A 22,664-nucleotide genomic window follows, 5' to 3' on the forward strand; every position below is an offset into this window, starting at 1 on the left:
TTGCCCCAGTGATGTACTGGAGCGCACACACTACCCTTTGTAGTTCCTTGCGGTCGGAGGCCGAGCAGATGCCATACCAGGCAGTGACGCAACCAGTCAGGATGCTCTCAATGGTGCAGCCGTAGAACCTTTCGAGGATCTGAGGACCCATGCCAAATATTTTCAGTCTCCTGAGGGGGAATAGGTTTTGTCGTGCCCTCTTCACAACTGTCTTGGTATGCTTGGACCATGTTAGTTATGTGGACACCAAGGAACTTGAAATTCTCAACCTGCTCCACTACAGCCCCGTAGATGAGAAATAGGGGCGTGCTCGGTCCTCCTTTTCCTGTAGTCCACAATCATCTTCTCTTGATCACGTTGAGGGAGAGATTGCCAGGACAACAACTGGAGGGCAAAGGGGATAGGATATGTTCCCTAGCGTATTATGATTTTTTTCAACATTTTCTAATTGTGTGAGTGTATGTGTGTGTGTACTGGTACGTGTGTGTGTGCATGTCTAGTTAGCACTTGAAACTATGCCGTCCTCTAAGCAAGAGTGTGTGTGGGACCAGAGGGCCCAGGTGTCTGAAAAGAAACCACACTATTAAACCCACTTAAAAGACTGACAAACAGAAACCAAACTCCCAGGCTGAGGCCTTGAGCTGGAAGGCCACTTCAGTTCAGTCCGGTGGGTTATTTCCCCAATGGCTTCCTGGCCCGCATTGGCATTCCTCCACCACTGCCTTTTTACAGCCATCTTTACAACCACTTTAGTGTTCTTAACCCATTTTCTTGTCCAGTTTAATTCCTCCACTCGGAGAGCCGGGCGGAAATCTCCCTGTGGTGGAATGGAGTGAGAGGGGAGGGGCGGGGATGTGGAGTGGTGAAGAGGGGGAGGTTTGGCACTCCAAAGGATGAAGGGGGAAGGTGGCTTAGGGGAGACACAGGGACAGAATAGAATGGGACACACGCTTGCACACACACAAACCACACACACCTCCTGTTGTGCTTGGACGGTGGGAAAAGAAATACTCTGTAGCGACACCTCTATTGCAGGGATTATCAACTAGATTCAGTCGCGGGTCGTTTTTTTCTGGAGCGGATGGTCAGGGTGCAATTACAAATAGTTTGTAGACTGCAAATTGACCGCAAGAAGCACAAACAGATATGTTTGACTAAAATATAATCATTTTAAGCCTTGCTTATTTGAATACGATCTTATGTGTCTCTCTCTATTATGTGTGAGAATACTTGGAAACAGATTTCTTAAGTTAAAATCACTTTCCTGATTTCCTGGTGTTTTTACAGTCTTTAATGTAAAAAAGAAAAAAGCTCAGAAAGCTTGCGGGGCCAAATTCGTCCCACGGGCCGCCAGTTGGGGAACCCTGCTCTACTGGGTGAGAGCAAGAAGAGAAAGAGGGAGGGATGGGAGGAGGATGGAAGATGGAGGATGGTTAGGGATCCAGTGTTTGGAGCTCCCTCCCTGGTCATCTCATCCATCCATCTCTCTGGACTCCTCCACTCTTCTGTGCTCAAAGCCCAGTTTCCAGTACCTCATCACTTATCCCTTGCTCTGACAAATGACAGGAGATTTGCTGAAGACTCTGTTTTCCGATAGAGTGCTAACCTCAGTTTGTAGGGGTGTTTATGTACAATGTAAGCAAGCCCCACCTGGCTAACACACTGCGCCACACACACGCCACACACACACACACAGATTTTATACACTATCGTGCCGACCCAAACACAGCTTAGATTACTTCTCACATTGTCCTTTTCTCCACAGTTCCAGCAACTATGGTGGGTGCGTAACCAGGCCAACTCAGCTTGGTTTGGCTCAGTTTGGAAAAAGCCCTATAAGCATGTGGATTCACACTCTGAAAAATATGACTTTTTGGCCTGTCTTACAATGAGTGAGGCGACACTGACCTCACACACACACGACTGTCAAAGTACTAACACATCACCTTAACGACATAACGGCTGTCACAACATACCACCATGGTAGAGACAATCACCTGCCATGTTACACAACGCTCTCATAACAGATGGCACAAAAAACACATGACCGTATTAAGTCAGCTGACAATGGTATTACTCATGTTATGTCATGTAATAGCATTCTCGTGACAGCTTTATCACATGGTAAAGCGCGAATGTCAAAGTTAGAGAAGTAGCTCCTTCCATCCTTCTGTTGTGATGACATGCTTAGGGCCATCTGCAGTGCCGAGTGCAGAATACTACTCTCTACACATGGGTGCAGCGTATACCTCCCCCCCCCCCCCCCACAGGCCCTGGTCAGATGATGAGGGCCCTCTTTGTAGGGGATCAAAGTATTACCGATCCTGATTAAGGACGGGAAGGGAGGAGAAGAGAGGAGGACGAGGAGGAGAAACTCTGTCTATTCCCTTTTGGCCACGGGGGCGTCACGTTCCATGTTTTGAGCTGCGTCCCTGGATTTGTGTGATTATTGTTCACACTAATCAGGATCTACTTAAATGGGAATCATAAACAGTACAAGCTAGGCTGAGTTTGTGCCCATATGTCAAAATGATGCCTGGCAGGGTTAGTGGACTGTATAGGCCCAGCCTAGTACTGTAGTAACCGGTGCACCAAACGCTGTGCACCTCTACTCTCACATACTCATGAAATTCATTTACAAAAATACTACCACTAACTACTATAATTCTAATAATAATCTTCATCGTCATCATCATAGCAGCACTTTAAACCCCACTTGTTTTGTTTGTAAAAGCTGAAGCCAATTCTACATATTTAGGCCTTTGGTAGAGTCAAATGGTTTCTCTATTTCCTCCAATAATGACAGTGTATGCCCATTTATATTCTGACTCACACACTCAGCCCTCTTGACTCATTCCATAGCAAGCAAGCATGCGAGGTCGGGTCGACACCATGGCAGTTGCAGCTGACTTTGAGCTTTACCACACCAAAAAAACGCTTCAGTCATGCCGCACCAACCCCCCCAATGGTAAAGTAACCTTAGCATTTCAGCGACCCTGCTGAACATGAAATCCTATTTGAGGCGCACACAGCATAAACCTTTGCTTTATCCCTTTTACTGCAAATTAAAATTTTGTAGCTTTTTCCGTCTGATTTTACAGGAAACATCTGGGGCTCTCGCGCTGCTGGAGCAGTAGGCCCCGGGCGATTTCCCATGTTGCTTGGCTGTGAGCGCGCGGGATAATGAGCCGTTATCAAACGCGCAGCCGATGGCCGAACTAGGTCGAAATATACCTGGCATAGGCCTACTCAGATCTCCACCTGGACCTCGTCCAAGACTACCCACGACTACAATGCATGGTCAACCAACAAGACTGTAGCCTAATACCGTTTTCAAATGAGCTCATTGGCCTAAACATGACTTTCTTGAATTTGATTTGTTCAACTTTTTAGTGCAAGAAAATAGCCCTAATATAATAAATGATCTAACATTTGATGTTGAAAATACATTTTGTCGAGTTTTCAAATTCATAGCTTATAGTTGCCTATACTATGCTAAGAATCGTTTCACACTTGCAAGATATGAAATGCATAGACCTCTAGGCTACTTGGATATAGGCTATCCATTCATTAACTCTTACACTATTAAATATTAAATGCATAGACCTCTAGGCTACTTGGTTATAGGCTATCCATTCATTAACTCTTACACTATTAAATATTAAATGCATAGACCTCTAGGCTACTTGGATATAGGCTATCCATTCATACATTATTCTACACTGTTGAATATGAAATGCATAGACCTCTAGGCTACTTGGATATAGGCTATCCATTCATACATTATTCTACACTGTTGAATATGAAATGCATAGACCTCTAGGCTACTTGGATATAGGCTATCCATTCATAAACTCTACTACACTATTAAATATTAAATGCATAGACCTCTAGGCTACTTGGATATAGGCTATCCATTCATAAATTATTCTACACTGTTGCATGAACTTCCATACCTGACTTGTTCCAGGGTTTAATCAATAAGTCACTTAATACCACATAACATGTAGCATTTAATTGCCACTTTATATCTGATTGCAACCAGAACCACATATATTCAAATTCTTCATACAGATTGCAAAACGATGCAGCCCTCCAGGCTTAAATTATACATAATTGTAAGATAGACAAAACATTATTTCAAAGAAGGCTAAACATCTGTGCTATCGTTAAATTACATATCGATATTATATTGATAATTATTAACAGGGTGGTTCAAGCCCTGCATGCTGATTGGCTGACAGCAGTGGTATATCAGACCTTATAACATGTGTATGACAAAACATTCATTTTTACTGCTCTAATTACATTGATAACCCGTTTATAATAGCATTAAGGCACCTCGGTGGTTTGTGGTATATGGCCAATATATCACGCTATGGGCCGCATTGTGATATGCACAAGAACATCCCTTAGCCATGGTATATTGGTCATATACCACACCACCTCGGCCCTTAGTGCTTAAATATGCATTATTATAAAATAAATGTAAAAAAGCTTGTTTCTTCTTGTTGCTTTAATTGAATAGGGTCTCGTTTTCCAGTTGAGGTGTAAGATGATCATACCAGATGCATCTTTACTTTTGAAGTGTTTCCCAAACAAGCAAGTAGAGAGAACATTTGGTAAATGCATTAAAGTATCATTAAACCATGTGTTGATACTGTACTGATAGGATCAAAAGAAAGCAGCTCTGCTCTCGGATCAGCTTTCTCCATTCAAATCTTACCTTAAACATTATAATTATTCCACAATACTGACGACGGATCAGCTCCTAGAGAAAACACTTCGGCTACATCGTAAGAAAGTTCTAACGATGATCTTAACGCTACGAAGTCTCTTGGAGACGAGGCCCTGAACAGGTGCGTGCAATGAATATGGGCCTAGGGCTACTGGATTGGATGCAGGTGCGAGTATGGGAAATAGATAGGCCTATGTGACTTCACGTAACAGCTTCCTATTTGAGTAGGCTAAAGGCTGGCCTACTGCAGCATCCGAGAGCATCACAACTGGAGGATATTACTGTACATCGCAGGTGCCTCCGCTTCAAAACGCTGCCAGATTTCCTCCACAAGGATTTGAACACTCATCTTAAAGCTTACTCAGGTTTTTGGTGTATGTCTGCCAGTAGCTTGCAGTCGGGCTTCTATGTTGATGCATCGTTATCAAATAGGAATTCGTCTTACATGCCTTAACATCATGGTTAACCACCATAGGTGAGTTTGCTTTTTTACAAGTCATTTTCATGATATTTCCTGAAGACGCCATGCAGTGAATTTCAACGTTTTTGTAGGCCTGGTACCTTTTTCAAAATGACAATAACCCTATATATTGACAATGGGCATGCAAGACAATAAAAGTCAACAGCAACGTTATAGCAAGGGTTTGTCAAAGTGGAATTAATGCCAAAACGCTGAACTTGCACCGAGTGAGCCGCACTGTGCGAACTGTGTTAACAATAAGCTCCTTTCACTGTTTAGAGATGTATATCTTAACCAAGTCTGGGAAAATTGAATGTAAACAATTGTATGCTTTGAGAGTGTGTGGGTTAGATTGAAAGGGAAAATTAAGAGGTCTACTAGGGGCCCGGTATTTAAAAGCTGCGCGATTGTTATTGTCGTTATCTGCGGTTGTTCGGGCTCCCTTGCTCGTTAAAGAATTCCCCTCAAGGCATCGCTATTTAAATGATTATGTTGTTATTAAGGCGGACAATACTTTTATATGCCTTTGGTTTGAAACTGGCTCGAATTACCCCCGCTGTTAATAAAGCCCGGCAGTTTTTATTTGACGGTTTTTAGCGGGTGATTTTTTCCACAACAAGAGGAGAAAGAAAAGCTCAACAAACTCTCACACTAAGCACTGAAAGGAGTGTTTGTTTTAGTCTGTGAAATTATCCGGAGAAAATATGGCAGAGACCCTTCTACAAACAAACACTGTTAGCAAGTAACAATAGTCATTAGCGAGTAACAGTCACACATATCACACAGTAGTGTCGTGGATTTTTTACAGTCACAAATAAATAATGCAATTATTTTCTTAATTAAATCTTAAACAAGATGCAAAACGATCAGAAGAAAAAAAGGGTATGGTTTTTACTCAGTTTATTTGAGTTTAAACGTTTTATTTATGTAGCCTACTGGAATTATTTACATTGATATATAATATAGGGGATATAGCCTATGTGATAATGGCACAATTGCTACAGTATTCTATGGAAACATAAATCAAAGGGCTCAACTTCATCATTCAAAAATATGTGTTTTAATAAATAGGCAAAAAAAACGGAGTTGAACATCCATGGAGCGTACTTCAATAACGTATTCTAAATTGCATTGGTCCCTTACAAGCTGAAGATACTTACAGGTATGTACAATAAGAAACATTTATATACTTCTATGTATTGTTTTTAAAAACAGAACGAAATATAATTTCCCCAAAAAGATAAAATATGGCTTTTCCTACTATCATCACCGACATTAAAACAACGTGATAATGCAGTAGACACTAGAAGCGTCATACAACACTGTCTGACAACACTGTCTGACAACACTGTCTGACAACACTGTCTGACAACACTGTCTGACAACACTGTCTGAGTATGCAACATGATTTTCGGGGTTATTTTTACTCCTTCTCACACTGTTCCATGTGTTAGGTAATTGCACTCAACACACCCCAGGAGAGTTGTGTGTCACATTACGTCTCTTGACAATGTTTCTGAGGTTCGTGGGTTCTTCAATAGATTGGGTGTCTTCGTACTTTGTAGAAGTAAACAGTCTATAACGGTAAAAAAAATAAAACACATCAAAATGTTAGCACCAATTACCAATATTACAGATTTATTGCATATATATTATCAAGCAAAAGCTTTACAATATAGTATAACTAATACATCACATGCATAGCTTTATTGCACTTCATTCCTGAAAGAGATTGTTAAGGCTAGCCATGACCCCGTGCATTGTCTATTGGCATTAAGGGTGGCACAAGTGTCTATTTGAAACGTTCACTGGCATAGGAAGTCATTAATGAAACAATTATTTCGCCCTGAGTGAAACCATATGTCAACAACGGAAAGGGATTTCATTTTAAATGTGGTGCATAAACCACAGTGGCCTATGTAATTGCATCACTGGAAAAAAACAGAGCAGGCCAAATAGACTGTAAGGGACGTGAGCACCTGTCCGTTTTAGGATGTTTTCATTTCTATGGAAGAGTGAACACACAGCATCATAAATCTATGATAAATATTTATGCAGTTATATTATTTCGAATGTAGTCTATGCAAACGCATTTGACTTCATTCACAGTTGGCTATTACAAAGACTACATTTCCTTTCAGTAATTTATGAGGCAAAGTGTAGATGCCGCAATTAGCCTACATTTCTATTAGACTTTAGATGGCCGTTTTGTTTCTTGAATTCGTTTAATATATATTAGTAGGCTACAATTTGCTATACATAGTGTGTATGTGTGGGTTAAACACATTTGTATTAGTTTTGTTCAATAACCAATGTAAGGATGAAAAAGGGCTAAGCTGTTTACATCAGCCTATAGGCTAATGCACGCATAAGTAGCCAAGTCTCTAGGCCTAATTTTGATTTTAGCCTCATAAATTGTTGATAACATTTTAATTATGTCGTTTAATGAGAACAAATGAATGTAAAGACCACATCCCAAGAAAAATAACATGTCATTCTGGGTTCTCTCTTATTTTCCTTTGACATTCCACACAGGCTAATGAAACCCCAAACAGCATTGGCAGCAGAATTTGATATTGAAAAGACGTCCGGTTAAGTTCGAGAAAGACCACCTTCAAATGTACAGTGTTTACACAAATCACCATAGTGTAGTTTATTTTTCCTCTTTACAGAAGAGCTGGTTTAAAGCCTACGACAACAAAGTCTTTCTTGTGATCGATTGATTGCGAGTGGGCGGTCTGTAAACTACATGGTTCCAGTCCATGGAGCTAAACAAACCAAAAGCAGGCATTATTTCACTGGAAATGTGTTCTTCGCTGTCACGATTTTGAATCAATGTTCAACTCATATACGACTTTAATATGTGTTCCAATACATCAGTAGCCTACTAGAATTGGTCCAATCTATTCAGAGCAGACATGTCATTTAAAAGCATAGGTAAATGTGTGGCCTATACTCCTTTAGAAAGAACTAGGCCTAGGCATATTAACAATGTTTCTAATAATTATTTGTAGCAACAAACCATTCCTATTTGATTTTTGAACATGTAGCCTCTGACGAAGGCCGTGTGGCCGATACGTAAACGTATTAAATATCCGTGACACTATCAAGAGCAGTGTGCGGTTTCCTCTTTCCTTCATCATGAACATGTAGCCTATGCCATATCAAGGCTCTTCAGTCTCCATTTTACAAAATGTGCATTAGATTTACACTACTCTAATTAGGTCAAGGGCACTGGACAAGAAAACAAATGCATTCAGATTATTGTGTGGCATGCATAGTGATGCATAAATAAGTCTCAATGACTTCACAGCGCAAAGCAGCACAACGGTTTGGGTAACGGTATGCAATGATAAGGGAAGTGGAAACTCTCAAAATACCGTATCCATTTTTTACCTGCAACCAGCCAGTATAGATAGACTTTAGGCCTAATGGCTCGCATATTTAATCAAACGCTGGTTTAAACTCTCGGGCCCAAGCCAAGCGTTGCCATTCCTGCGGCCTCCATACAAGAAAGTTCTCCATTGTGAATAAATTACCCATGGTAGGCTGTTCAAGGCTGCTGCTCTCTCTCCCATAGGCCCTCCGTCTTAAAATGTCGTTAAGAACGGACAAGGATTAAGTGCAAGACTCACATCTCACCGCAGAGTTTAATGTGTTTTCGAGCTGTCATGCCACTCACGGCTAGGAAAACCCCCATACGTTTCTACCCTTATTCACTCCCCCAGTGTCAGTGAAGCGTATTTTATAGTTGTCTTTGGTTGCTACCTCGGTGCTTGGCAAGTAAACAATGTTCCAAAACCATTATTTACATTAATAACACCAAGTTTCCACGTCCATAAATCGTAAAGCAGCCATATTCTTATTGTAAATGAAGTACTCCATGACCCTCACTAACTTATTTTAAAGCCCGTTTTCTTCTCATTTAGCAAAGTGTTGTTGTCAAGCAAATGCTGATGGAGCACTTGTCTAACTGTGTATTAACCTGGCTCATGCTCAGGTTATCCACATGCGTTTCTGCGCGCCAGACTCCAGGTGCGCGCGGACTGGTGAAATGTATGCCATGGCATGGATGTGTACGAATGTTATTTGTAGGCCATTGAGCTACCAGATTAATTTGATCATACAAATTCACTGAGACAATTGGGTAGGTTACAATTATTCCGTACATAATTCACTGTACCATTGTTATTACCTATAGAATTAGAGGGGACATTGTTTCGCTTTTAAATCAATAGCCTACCTGACGCTGACTTTAAGCTAAAGCCACAACCTAATATTTTTTCCCCAGGATCATTAACCAGTGCCAAAGCTATTGCTACTGTATGTGAGGTTCGCCATTATTATCACTTGTTAAATTTGCCCTAAAATGTCCACGAATTTCAAATAGGATATAGGCTAGCCAATAGGAATAGGCCTACTCTATGTTCACAACTTTTATGCATAATAATAATCATCATCATCATCATCATCATTTAGGACTTATTTTTGGTTTTGTTTCGTCTCATGGGAGGTAAAGCTGCATTTGCCACCTACCGCTTTGGCAATGAGTGAAGGGCTTTGGGTGCTAGTGCGTTGCAGACATTGACCAAGCGCCCTCCATCCTCCACACCGAGAAAGCATAACTGAGTCTCTCGTGCGCAACGTAGCTGCAGCTCGACATCTTGTTGTCCATCTCGTCGCTTTGCAGCACCTGATAGAGGAAGTCTATGTATCTGGAGGCCAGTTTTAGTGTCTGGATCTTGCTCAGTTTATCCGAGGGTAGAGTGGGGATGATTTTGCGTAAAGACGAGAAGGCTTCGTTGAGCGACTGTGTCCTTTGCCTCTCCCTGACGTTGGCTAGGCACCGCTGGTTCTGCAACTCCTCGTAGGACTGATTGCTGCTTGGACTCGTTTTTTTGCCCCGTTTCACGGAACCCGGACTGCAGTCCTCGCTCGACTTTTTACTGTGTCTCCTCTTCCTTCCAAATATTTTCTGTTGTCGGTCCAACTCCTCCTCGCTGGTCACTAGGCTATCCACAGGGGAGATGGGAGAACTTGAGCCCTCTTCCATTTCTCGTTTAAAGAAATGCAAGGATATCGAAGAAAAAACGGTCTCCACTTTTGAAGCCTGAGTTAGAAAATATATCCGAATATGCAGCCAGGCACCGACAGAAAGTCGTTTTAAAAAATGTCTTACTCTACGACTTTTCTTCTCTCTACGTCTTGGGAGTCTGATACACTACTTTCGAACGTACGCTTGGCACCGTCCTTCTCTCGCAGGAAGTTTTTCCTTACTTTTTTGGGGAAACTTCATCCAAGATTCAGATGCTAAATAGTTGTCTGAGTGGAGGGGGAGGCAGTATTGGGCTCTGATTGGCCAGCTAATAAACAGGAGGGAACAGTCTTAGGTTACACTCCATCATTCTAGCAGCCCAGGACTTCAGTCAGAACATATTTGATTGTCATGTCAAAACAATCAAATATGACAAAAGTAACAATAGGGCTATTATTATTATCTGCAATAATTCATGTTCTAGCCTTCCTATTCCAAATATAGTACGTTTATTTGATAAATGCATAATTCAAATTATGAAGTGTGTTGTTTCTTAATTGGATATTAATGAACAATGCCCATTAAATTCCTTAATACTGACTATCTTAATATAGTGACATCAAGATAAACGATAAATATAGGCATAATAACCTAAATATATATAGGCTTATATGTAATCCAAATAATATATAGTTGCTATCTCTCTGATGCATCTCAATAGGCCTTCTATTCAAAATCAAATGAATGTTTATTTGTCACATGCGCGGGAATACAACAGGTGTAGTAGACCTTACAGTGAAATTCTTACAAGCCCTTAATCAACAATGCAGTTCAAGAGATATAGTTAAGAAAACATTTACTAAATAAACTAAAGTAAAAAATAAAATGTTAAGCAATGAAATAACAATAGCAAGGCTATATACAGGGGGTACCGGTACCGAGTCAATGTGGGGGGGTACAGGTAAGTAGAGGTTATTTGTACATGTAGGCAGGGGTAAAGTGACTATGCATAGAGAATAAACAGCGAGTAGCAGCAGTGTAAAAACAAGTCTTGTGGCTTGGGGTAGAGGCTGTTAAGGAGCATTTTGGACCTAGACTAGGCGCTCCGGTACCGCTTGCCGTGCGGTAGCAGAGAGAACAGTCTATGAATCTATACGTTCAACATTTAGTTTGTGAGCATGGGTTGAATTTGAATACATAGAAAATACTTACCCTATACAGACAGTTTGGAAATAGATACACTTGTTCACTAATTAATCATATGTATGCTTCCCCAGTTTTCATAATGTGGAAGTCACCGATAAGTTATCGTGTTTCTGTGGATGCCTCCAGTGGACGTTTTGCATTGGCGTTTTGGCAAAGTTCCACCTCTTCATGTGTGATGTCATGTTTTCTACACATAACCGTGCGCAAGTGGCTCGTAATAACGGCCGAATTGTCTGCTGCCAAAATGCTTTTAACATTGGAGTAAAATCCCACTGTATATGTGTTTTACCTATACATTTATCTGTAGTATTAAGGTATAATTAATTGAAATCCTTCCTCATAATTATGAAATACTTGAATTGCACAATGAGTTTAATTGCTTGGTAAAATGTGTGAAGGATGAAGCCTAATAACAAGTGAGTATATTCAAACAGATGCAAGATATTTTTATTTTGTGCAATGTTATTCTTATGAACGGTCAATTATATGAACTCAAATACTGTAGCCTACTTCAATACCTCTCTGAGCAACACAATCTCACAGTTAATTCGTGTAAATATGTACAAATTATTGAATCAGATTTCGTGCATTTTTCTCCGGTTTTGTCTGGCTTGATTCTTGTGAAAATACCAAAAAATGTTGTTCAACTTAATTGGTAGGAAAAAAATAAAATAATTGTGCGAATTCATTCATAGGAAAATATATTTTTGGGGGGCAAACTTCGGAACAATCTTTTGACAGTTATTGAAGCAATGCTTTTTGGGTAATGATGTTCTACACTCCATTTTTTTGTGTCCCACATTTATTTATAAATATATAAAAAACGTGTTAACAACCCAATTTTGTTAATCAACCAGGTTGTCACCGAAATACTTATAATATAATAGTAGCCTTATGTTTTTTTTTTATTATTAATGCCAATGTTGTTTTCTATGCTTGTTTTTGCTTAATACTTTAGGATCCTGGTGCTATGTCTGATTTGGTGAGGGTTGCCAGATTGGAGTAAAAAGCTGTATTTGGCAGTTTTTTTTGTGTCGTATCGATGAAGGTATTTATTGGGGAATGGGGATACATTTTCATGATGGGAAATTAATTAATCAATAAATGTGGGGAAACAGAAGACCTGCAAAGAAAATCTGTTTGGTTTAAATTTCCCTGGTGCAACTGCATGGTATTTGAACTATAACGAGTCTGGACTATGATCAATTAAGCCATATCAATGCAGTTAAACAGGATAATGTAAAGTAACGAATTATGTTGGCACTTCCAAGGCCATTTCATGATGATTATTACAGTTGTGTCAATCATGTTATATACTTAGACTATTGTAACAAGGACTATGCCTGCATTGTAGGCCTACTGCCTCTGCCTAGGCTTTCATGGCAATGGCTGTTAGAGCTCACTTTGCCACGTATGAGCCCCGGTTAGAGTCCCTGTTGCAAGCGTTCACTTTTTTCCGCTATATTGGTGGCAGCGTTGCGATCACGTCCAGCTCACGTCTAGTTAAGTGATCTAGTGGTGGGAAGCATTCTGTTTTTAAACATTGTGTTGGATGCAATTACATTGATATAGCTAGTGAACAATGGACAAGCAACAATGGGCATGATGGATAGAAGTGATCACTACAGGTGTAGTCAAGCCTTACATCAATGTTACCTGAAGCTGAATGGAAAGGGCTATGCCCTGACCAGTTATTCAGAAGAAAATCCTCTGTGACTGTCTACTTTACATAAGTTAACTTACCAGTGTGGACCCAAAACAAACACATTCTACACATTTACAAACTGCCTGTTTAAAGTGTTATTACAACCATGGTGTTCTGTTGTTACTGAAGCTTGTGTCAAATAACCTGACAATGACCCGCGTCATATGGGTAGACACGTAATGTAAGTGTGTTGTGCAGCAAAACACAGCTATCCTTTTTTTTAGGATGCAAACCAGTAATATGAATCACTGTTGATCCATCCTGTTCTGATCTAATGAGATGAATGGGGGATTTTCTGCTGCCTAGAATCGAGGCCTTTCCCAGTCATGAAGGACGAAGCTAGGCCACTCTTGGTTCTCATTTCGAAAACTGAACTCAAATTAGTGGTTATATGACAAACTCTCCTTTACCACTTCGCCCAACATGTTGTACCCCAGAGGTTGTAAATAAACCCTTTTTAATGTGATATAACTTGTATATTATTATAGGGCTGTGAAACCCATAGCCAAATGGCTTCAGACTGAACATTTCTCACTGGAAATTGCTGCTGACATTGAACATAGCTTATTGCTTTCTTCAGTGGAAACACAGAATATGTATAAAAATGCCAAATATACCAAAAGATAAATCAGAGATTTACGACTATTTAACCATGTTAATCATTACTGAAACATGCAAACTTTTAAAGATAATGAATACATGACTTCTAACTACAAATATTTTGTTTAAAATAATTCATTATAGGGGAGGATTTGGCTGGCCGGGATGTCCTTGTCTCATCGCGCTCTAGCGACTCCTGTGGCGGGCCAGGAACATGCACGCTGACATGGTTGCCAGTTGTATGTTGTTTCTTCCGACACATTGGTGCGGCTGGCTTCCTGGTTAAGCGAGCAGTGTGTCAAGAAGCAGTAAGGCTTGGCAGGGTCGTGCTTTGGAGGACGCATGGCTCTCGACCTTCGCCTCTCCCGAGTCCGTACGGGAGTTGCAGCGATGGGACAAGACTGTAACTACCAATTGAGGAGAAAAAAGGGGTAAATAAAATAAAAAATCAATCAAATAAAAAATCAAATTCATACAAACGTCAAGAGTTGGCTATAACATGAGTACAAACAAAGTGAGTGTGTGTATATGTTTGTAAGTGTTTCTGTGTGTGTGTGTGTATTATGGTGTGTATTATAATTTCCCATCATAAAAATGTATAACCATTCCCCAATCAAATATCTTCATCGATACCAAAAAATAAGAGACAGCCTTGTATTAAATGCATTATGAAGAAAATGTTGTAATGTAGGCTCCACTAAATATGAAATGCGTTATGAAGAAAATCGTGTTGGCCTACACTTACCTACACCAAAAAGGGCCTTTCTGACTACAAGTGCACCAGTATCCTAAAGTATTAGGTGAAAACAAGCATAGAAAACAGTATTGGCATTAACAAAAAAATAAGGCTACTATTATTTAGATGATAATCTGGTTGATAAAAAACTTGAGTTGTTAGCACGTTTTTTTTTTATATATAAATAAATGTGGGACAAAAAAAAGGCATTGGAGAACACCATTGCCCATCATGCATTGCTGTAATAACTTCCAATTTTTTGTTGAAGTCAGTTAAGAACAAAATCTTATTTACAATGATGGTCTACACCGGCCAAACCCGGACAACCCTGGGCCAATTGTGCGCCACCCTATGGGACTCCCAATCACCGCCGGTTGTGATGCAGCCTGGATCGAACCAGGGTGTCTGTAGTGACGCCTCTAGCATTGAGATGCAGTGCAAAAGATTGTTCCGAAGTTGGCCCCCCAAAAAAAATATTTTCCTATGAATGAAGTCGCACAAAAGTGTGTGTATGTTCACACAAATTAAGCCGCACAAAAACGCACAAAATCTGCTGAAATACATTTTGTAAATATTTGCCCGAATTGAGTGTGAGATTGTGTTGCTCTGACATTAACTTTATAAACAACACTTGAAAATGCAGCCAAGCCTACTGACAAAATAGCTATATAGGTTTACATGTTTATATGTCTTACAAATACGGAGGCCTAATGCATTTACTGTATTATTTGTTACATTAGCCTACTGGAAATAAGCAGATATCAGATGTACTTTTGCAGAGACCCATTTTTTAAGTTGCGCAATTATTTGAACACATGTAAGTGGGCCTGGTGTGAGGACATGCTGGCAGCACCTCAAAGGTCCCTGCCTGTACGGCCATCTCTGTGCCGGGTCTGGTCTATCTCTTTGACTAGGATGGTAATAATGCATGTCACACTGCTTTTACCCACGTCCAGCGCTCCCAAAACCGACTCTGGGAATTCTCCGAAAAGGTCAAGTTTGGTCACTAGTAATTGAAGCTGATGATATCTTGGGTTTGAAGAAATACTGTATGTAATATTTAACATTCTAGAAATATGCATTAACCATCAATAGACATGGCAGCACTCAAAAGACACACATACACACACACACAGATTTCCTCTGATTATGCCCCCTGACCTTTTGCTCCATGTCTGCAGGGTTGCAGGAGGCCAGTTTACCTAGGTTAGAGGGGGGCGGAGCGGGGGAGAGGGTCTAAGCTAGATAGGCTGATCTTAAACAGTGAATGGGGGTTATACAATGTGGTCTTGGGCCAAGAATAAGCAGTTTCATCGAATTCAAGTTAACTCTATTTAAATGTTTTATATTTTTATCTAATATCTTAAGCTGCTCGTCTATTACAGTTTTATAGTTTGTCATGTATTTGTATGTTTTATGTGGACCCCAGGAAGAGTAGCTGTTGCTTGTGCAGTAGCTAATGGTACAACAGCTACTCAACCTATATGGGCGTTTTGTCTTTATCATGACCCAAGTCAATGTTTATAGTGCATCATAATTCTACTGTATTTCATGTTGTAAAACACTTGTTAGATTGATGCCTTATCCTGGTGAGAGTGAGGGGTGATTCTCTCCTATGAGCATCTGCGTGTGTGTGTGTCTGCAATGCATGTATGTGCATGTGTGTGTATGAGATGACCCGCATCAGATCAAAGATGAGCTCAGGGCCGTATTTCACCCTGGCAGAATGACGCATTCATATCTCCCTGACACCTCCAAACCAGCTCCACATGGGCCCGGCCTCCCCTTAATAAGCCTAGATCTTTTCTACAGAGGCCTGTCACATCAATCGAGACACATCCTCCGCGTGCAGCACGCTGACTTCAGATCAGGGTAATAAATAGAAAACGAGTGGCCGGGGGGAGGCGTGGAAAAAAATAAATAATAAAAAGATGACCCGGCATGTGCGGCATCAGTCAAGGCTTTTATGAAGCGTCTGCCTAGAAAGCCAAATCGATGGGTTTGGCCCCCGCCAAGGGCTTCAGATCTGACAAAGGTTAGGGAAGTGTTATGAAAGGTTATGAACGAGATGATTTGTTGGGGCATTATGTGATGAGTGGAATTTTACTGTCCATGTGCATGCCAGGATTGGTTACCTCGGGGTTTGGGCCGCAACCCTTACAAGGCTTACCCCAAATGATCTTGGCAAGTGGATCTAAAGCAGTCAGATGAGAGCACAGTGTGTGTGTGTGTGTGTGCACGCGCGCATGAGTGTGGCTGTCCATCCATCCATCCATGTGTGTGTGTCCATCCGCGTGTGTGCACGCTCGCGCGTGTGTCTATGTGTCATGGTGTGTGAGTGAGAGAGTGAGGGGGAGCATGTGTTTCATACCAAGATGAACAAAAGATGTTCAGCAGAGAAAGAGCTCCAGCTGGTTTTCATCGGTAGCACTGCTTGTGTCAATTACTTACAGTGCAATCACTTTTAATGTTGCTACTGGTTTTGCTGCTTCCATGAACAGATTACCGTTCACATCACATACCGATACCTGTTGCTCTGCAATTGCAATTGATATTGCTTGTATTTTCCAAACCTGCATTTCCTAGTACCGTCATTACTCTGAAACACACAAATGTCCTGCTTTAGCGTGTAGGCCTTTCCTGCAGTCAAATGACCTAGTGGCCTCATGGGTGGAATGCTATTCATGGTTTGCCTAATTTCCTAATTAATTAACATTATTTAAAGGGAAAAGCCGAAAATCTGGTGTTTCTATGTCAAACTGTTTTGTTTTATTACAGTCTTCTGTGATCAATATAACGTGTGCTATTGGGATGCAAACTCAAAATGGAATACATTTACACTCTATATCTGACATGGTACAGGTGTCTTCTTTTTTTAAGCCCATAACCATGTGTGTGAGGTGTATACTTTTGTTTCAAAGTAGATTTGTTTCAAATGACCAATAAAACACTGTGTGACCCTGATTTAGCCCACTGCAGTAAAAGGTTAAACATCACATTCAATGTGGCACACTGAATTGCTAACCCTGTATCACCTCTTTAACTTAATACGAGGAGTAGTCTTGTATGGCACGTAAAGATACACTCCTGGCTGTGACGTTAGCATTTCTGTCCCCTGTCATTTTGACAAGCAGCTGAGGACAAACTTTGCTCTGTTAGCCACCCTTGGACACACTGAGTGACACATGAAGGGAACCAGGAGAGTAAACAATTCCCCACACACACTATAGTCTGTAAACATCACCTGTTCAGGGACCACTACTACCAGGGAAAGACTGGGACCAGAAATCGGGCCATGCAATTCTAACACACAGGCCCATTTTTTCCTCTAGGATTACACATCAGCCCATTACTTTCCTCAATTTAGACAGGCCCGCTTGACTAAAGATGGACCAGCCCATCTGGCATTTGCTAGAACTACCCAATAGCTGGTCCATCTCTGACTACCACCAACACCACCACTACTGCCGACCATTACCCAATCAAGGAGTAAGTGGCTTTTCAACAAAATGTAGAGATTTCCCCATATTGCAGCACTCTTTTCCAGTAAGGAGGACTTCTTCAGCATTACCAATGAAAATGTCCTCATAGGTATTGGTTATACAAGTTCGGACAACACCGGAGAACATAGACTCTTAGAGTTACAAATGTAATCTCTGATTACTGTAAGATAAAACGTTGAGAAAGAAAGACCCCACTCATAGACAAAATGTCCAGATCATGTCCACATTTTTGAACAGGTGTAGATGATTAAAAGATGCATTGCGAACTGATTTTGATCACGTCTTATAAGTGTAAAACAGACAAGATGAGGACTCATGACCCATGTTGGCGCCAGGTTTAAACAGAGTTTCTGTTTCATATACACTTGGAGCTGGTTTCCCAGATGTAGATTAAGCCTAGTCCTGGACTAAAACCAGGTCGAGGTTTTCTGGGAAGCCGGCCCGAGGTTTTCCTTACCTATGACATCATATGGGTGGCATGCAGGTAAAAAAAATAAAAAATATATTATTAGGCAAGTCAGTTAAGAACAAATTCTTATTTACAACGACACCCTTGTGGGTTAAGTGCCTTGTTCAGGGGCAGAACGACAGATTTTGACCTTGTCAGCTCGGGGATTCGATCTACCAACCTTTCAGTTACTGGCCCAACGCTCTAACCACTAGGCTACCTGCCGCCCCTTATCACACAATACAGTTTGATAATCAGACCCTATATTTATGGTAAGCCCCTTTGGTGAATGAAGCAAGAGGCAATATCAGTGAGTATATGTTGGTGGGGCCATAAAACCATAGGCACTAAATCACAAAGATTCATTCTTCACTGTAGTATACCTCTCAGTGGCTCTCGATTCATACACTATATATACAAAATTAGTGTATTTGGCTATTTCAGCCTCACCCATTGCTTACAGATGTATAAAACCGAGTACACTGCCATGCAATCTCCATAGACAAACACTGGCTGTAGAATGGCCTTAGTGAAGAGCTCAGTGACTTCCAATGTGGCACTGTCATAGGATGCCACCTTTCCAACAAGTCAGTTCACCAAATTTCTGTCCGCTAGAGCTGCCCCGGTCAAGTGCTGTTATTGTGAAGTGGAAACGTATAGGAGCAGTATGTAACAATGTGTGTAACAGCTTGAAGCATTTAGGATTGTTTAATATGATGCAGGTTTCTCATAGATGTTCAATCTCCAGTGTGGACAGGGGCACGGGGTGCCAGACGCCCTCAGAGGCCTCCAGTACATTCAGGGGTATAGAGAACAAAATAGGTGGGAATTTTCCCATTCTATGTGCAATAAGCCTATCCTCACTGTTGAGTTACACTCAGGTCAGGATATGCTGACTGTGCCCAATGTTGAAGTCTAGCATATTGGGCCCAAAAAAGGGACTTGTCAAAAAGTCAATAGATCAACAACAACAAAAATCTGCCTAGTTACTTCTAATATGTCTATCTGTTTTATCAGTAGTTTGCAAGAAATTTGTAACTTAGAGACTGTAGCTAAATGAGAATATATTGGAGAAACTTTTGGGATACTTCCATCAAAATGCTTCACTTGGCCATGGTAACAATGTTTGAGGCATACATGTTATAAAAAACTAAAACTTTGTACCTATTGTCTGTGCATATTGCTTTGGGAATTGAGAAAATCGAACTGGTATTTCTCTCCACTGAAAGTGAGGCCCTAGTGCAAAGTCATGAACTTTCTCCCCTGGCTTCCCCCCACAGTGAGACTCAACTCACACCCAACTCAAACACGTTTCATTGACTTGACAGTTAAAGAAAACGGTGTTGCCAGAGCAATTATGTTGGCGAAAACGCAATTATATTCATTATGCATGTACAACCTCCAAGATCTGAACCCAACTTCAAACACCGTCTGGAATAGAGGGTTTCTTGCTGATGGGACAGAGAGTCAAAGACTAATTAAGTAAGAGAGTGAGAAAGGGAATGGAGAGGGAACGGTCAGTAGGGTTCTGACAGGGGGAAGTTCACTCCTCTGCCTCCTGCACTAACACAGCTAGCATAATTAGCATTGCATTTGTGACCCTGGTGCCAAGGTTAGCAGGGTAAGCATAGCTGCTGGGCCCAGGTTAACTGTGCCCTGTTTAGGTACACAGTGCCTAGGTGATCTGGAAGGCTAAGGCTGGGCTGGGCACTGGGCCAAAGGGGAGATGACCAAACTAAAGACTATAGGCAAACATGGGACCTGTTTGCTTTGCTGATTGGCTAAGACGAAGGGGTGAAGATGGGGTCGTCGTCAGCGGATGTCAACACTGAGGTAACACTTACAGTAAACTGTCAGTCCCAGCTCCTTACATATCACCTAGCCTACACCCCAGGCCCATATCCTTAGGCCTTGTATAAGGAGTTGAGTGGACTTCTGCATTGTCTACAGCACAATAAACTTCACTCTTGTGGAGCTCAATCCAGACACCAATATGATCACTTCATAATAAAATCACACACTGTGTAAAAGTATGGCTGTATGGACATGCTAACATGCAATTTCTCTATCCAGGCTAGACTAGCATTACAAGCAACTACTGCTACAATTGCTTACAGCCCTCTAAGTGCTTAACAACTAGAAAAGCCTTAAAGCGTCTCTGTTTATCTAGACTCTCTGCTTAGAGTGTTTGCGCTGTGCACCAGGAGAGCTGTGATTCCAATCCAAAGAGGAAATTATTGAAGGTCCCAATGCTCGTCTGAGAATACTTCAAATGGGGCCCCCCGCCGTTCGGCCCCATCAGCAAAGGGCCCCGAGACGTATTGTAAAGACGACAGCAGGCTTTCCCCACACACCACTCTGAGTTATTAGCTCCCAGGCTAAAGCAGCACAGCGGCCCTGTGAAGAGGAATGGTAATGAGAAAAGCAGATGAGGTATTTAACTAGCGTTTCACAGCTATTAAAGAGGCGTAGACCGACTGGCCACCGGTCGGTCTGGTGTGGAGTCAGCATTTCTCTTCGGCTTCTGCTTCATCCAATGGCTCTTCCGTTCTCGCCTTTCCAAATTACTTCAGGTATTTGTGATGCTGTTATTTCTTAATTAAATGGTTTGAATCAAATGTATTAACTTAATTGTAACTTAGGACATCCTCGTGAAATGTTTTGTTATTTGTAATATTGTGAGTTCTGAAATGGTCTTTATAAAAAAATGTAAAAGCTTTTATGCATTTAATTTCCTTGGCACACACACTTGGTTTCCTATGAAAGCCACAGTCTGTAAGACTGCCTATCACTGCTGGCCCAGGAGTGACTTTTGGGCCTGCAGTCCAGATAAAAAAAATGCCTATTGAACATAGCCTTTGTAGAAAGCAACTCATTTCATGGGGAGTTGTAAAAGACGAATTGTCTGAGGACTGTGCTTGAGTAGGAGGATGGAGAGAATAGACGTTGAACATCAGAGTGATCGAAGATTCATTTGGATGGGAAGTAAGCCCAGATGCAGTGTGATGTTACATTTACTTCATTTAGCAGACGCTCTTATCCAGAGCGACTTCCAGGAGCAATTAGGGTTAAGTGCCCTGATCAAGGGCATATTGACAGATACTTCACCTAGTCGGCTCAGGGATTCAAACCTGCCACCTTTCAGTTACTGGCCCATCACTTTTAACCGCTCGGCTACATGCCCCCATTACCATAGAGACTTCTTCTTTCACTTAGACCTCAGTGTGCGACATCGCACGGAATCCCTTCCATGAGCGGGTTTCATGTAAGTATAGCCATGCCGGACATATTTTTCTTCTTACACCAATAAACAGTTCCGAAAGCAGCCCTTTCCTGTCAGCTGATGTTTTGCCCTTCCGAGAGAAGTATAACAAGTTAGAGCCATATGATGGAACCCAGTTACAGAACAATGTTGCTGTGAGCGAATTGGGGCGTCACAGTCTACTAAAAGCCACAATGGTTATTTCAATTAGTAATACCTATTCTTTCTTGAAGAATGGGCTGTAAATGCTTTATGAGCTTAGTACAACTCTTACCCTATCATAACCCCTATCTCATACTGATATTCAAATTGTGTTTCTATCATGTACTTTTTGTGTGTGCTGTTGTTGCATTATTATTTCAGGTTCAAACATAAAACATATCAGAAGCCCTGGCCTAACCAATAGGCCTTTTCTTAAAATAAACATAGGCATTTTCTATCGTCCTGCATATACACATATAAGCAGTCTGAGCATGTCCTATTATGTCAGGGAAACTGCTTCGAGATTGTTAAAGGGGTTTACCCCAATCCAGATCGAACCCTCCATACTGTAGCCGACTGATGAATTGACAACTTAATTTTCATTCTCCCGGAGATGTGTAGCATTTTTTACAGGCGTTTCGCTCTACTTCCTTTGGATCCCCGTGTCGCTCAACAGAATGCGAGGCGCTAATTATATTTACACAGGTTGGAGGCCCGGGGTTTCACGAGGTCGCCCGATAAACACACCTGTCAGCCCACAGCGAACTAGCAACCCAGTGCTCGAGACTTTATGGAGTTTGTCCATTTTGGTAGGACTAAACCGGATGTTAAATCAACAAACAAACATTGGACGAAAAAATAAACTGGAACAAGTCTTGATGCAATCCACAGACTGGTGCCCCATACACATCGTGACGTATTTCATTATGCCAAACGTCATGTTCACGACATTTTACCACGCTACTGAATTGACACGTGTGTTTGTAACA

General features: G+C 41.2%; 1 protein-coding gene across 1 annotated transcript; it reads right to left on the minus strand.

Moving 5' to 3' along the window:
* Window positions 1–6,083: 6,083 nt before the first annotated feature.
* On the minus strand, window positions 6,084–10,485 carry twist2. Its single transcript, XM_071340309.1, has 2 exons — window positions 9,735–10,485; window positions 6,084–6,774 (listed from the first exon to the last, which is right to left on the minus strand). The coding sequence occupies exon 1, from the start codon at window positions 10,249–10,251 to the stop codon at window positions 9,766–9,768; it is 486 nt and encodes a 161-aa protein (XP_071196410.1). The 5' UTR covers window positions 10,252–10,485; the 3' UTR covers window positions 6,084–6,774; window positions 9,735–9,765.
* Window positions 10,486–22,664: the final 12,179 nt, after the last annotated feature.

Source organism: Salvelinus alpinus, chromosome 14 (genome assembly GCF_045679555.1).
Source record: "Salvelinus alpinus chromosome 14, SLU_Salpinus.1, whole genome shotgun sequence".
Classification (NCBI taxonomy): Eukaryota; Metazoa; Chordata; class Actinopteri; order Salmoniformes; family Salmonidae; genus Salvelinus; species Salvelinus alpinus.

What these genes read in the sequence shown, in the direction of transcription:
- twist2 (XM_071340309.1), bottom strand. Translation starts at nt 10,251, where the DNA reads ATGGAAGAGGGCTCAAGTTCTCCCATCTCCCCTGTGGATAGCCTAGTG.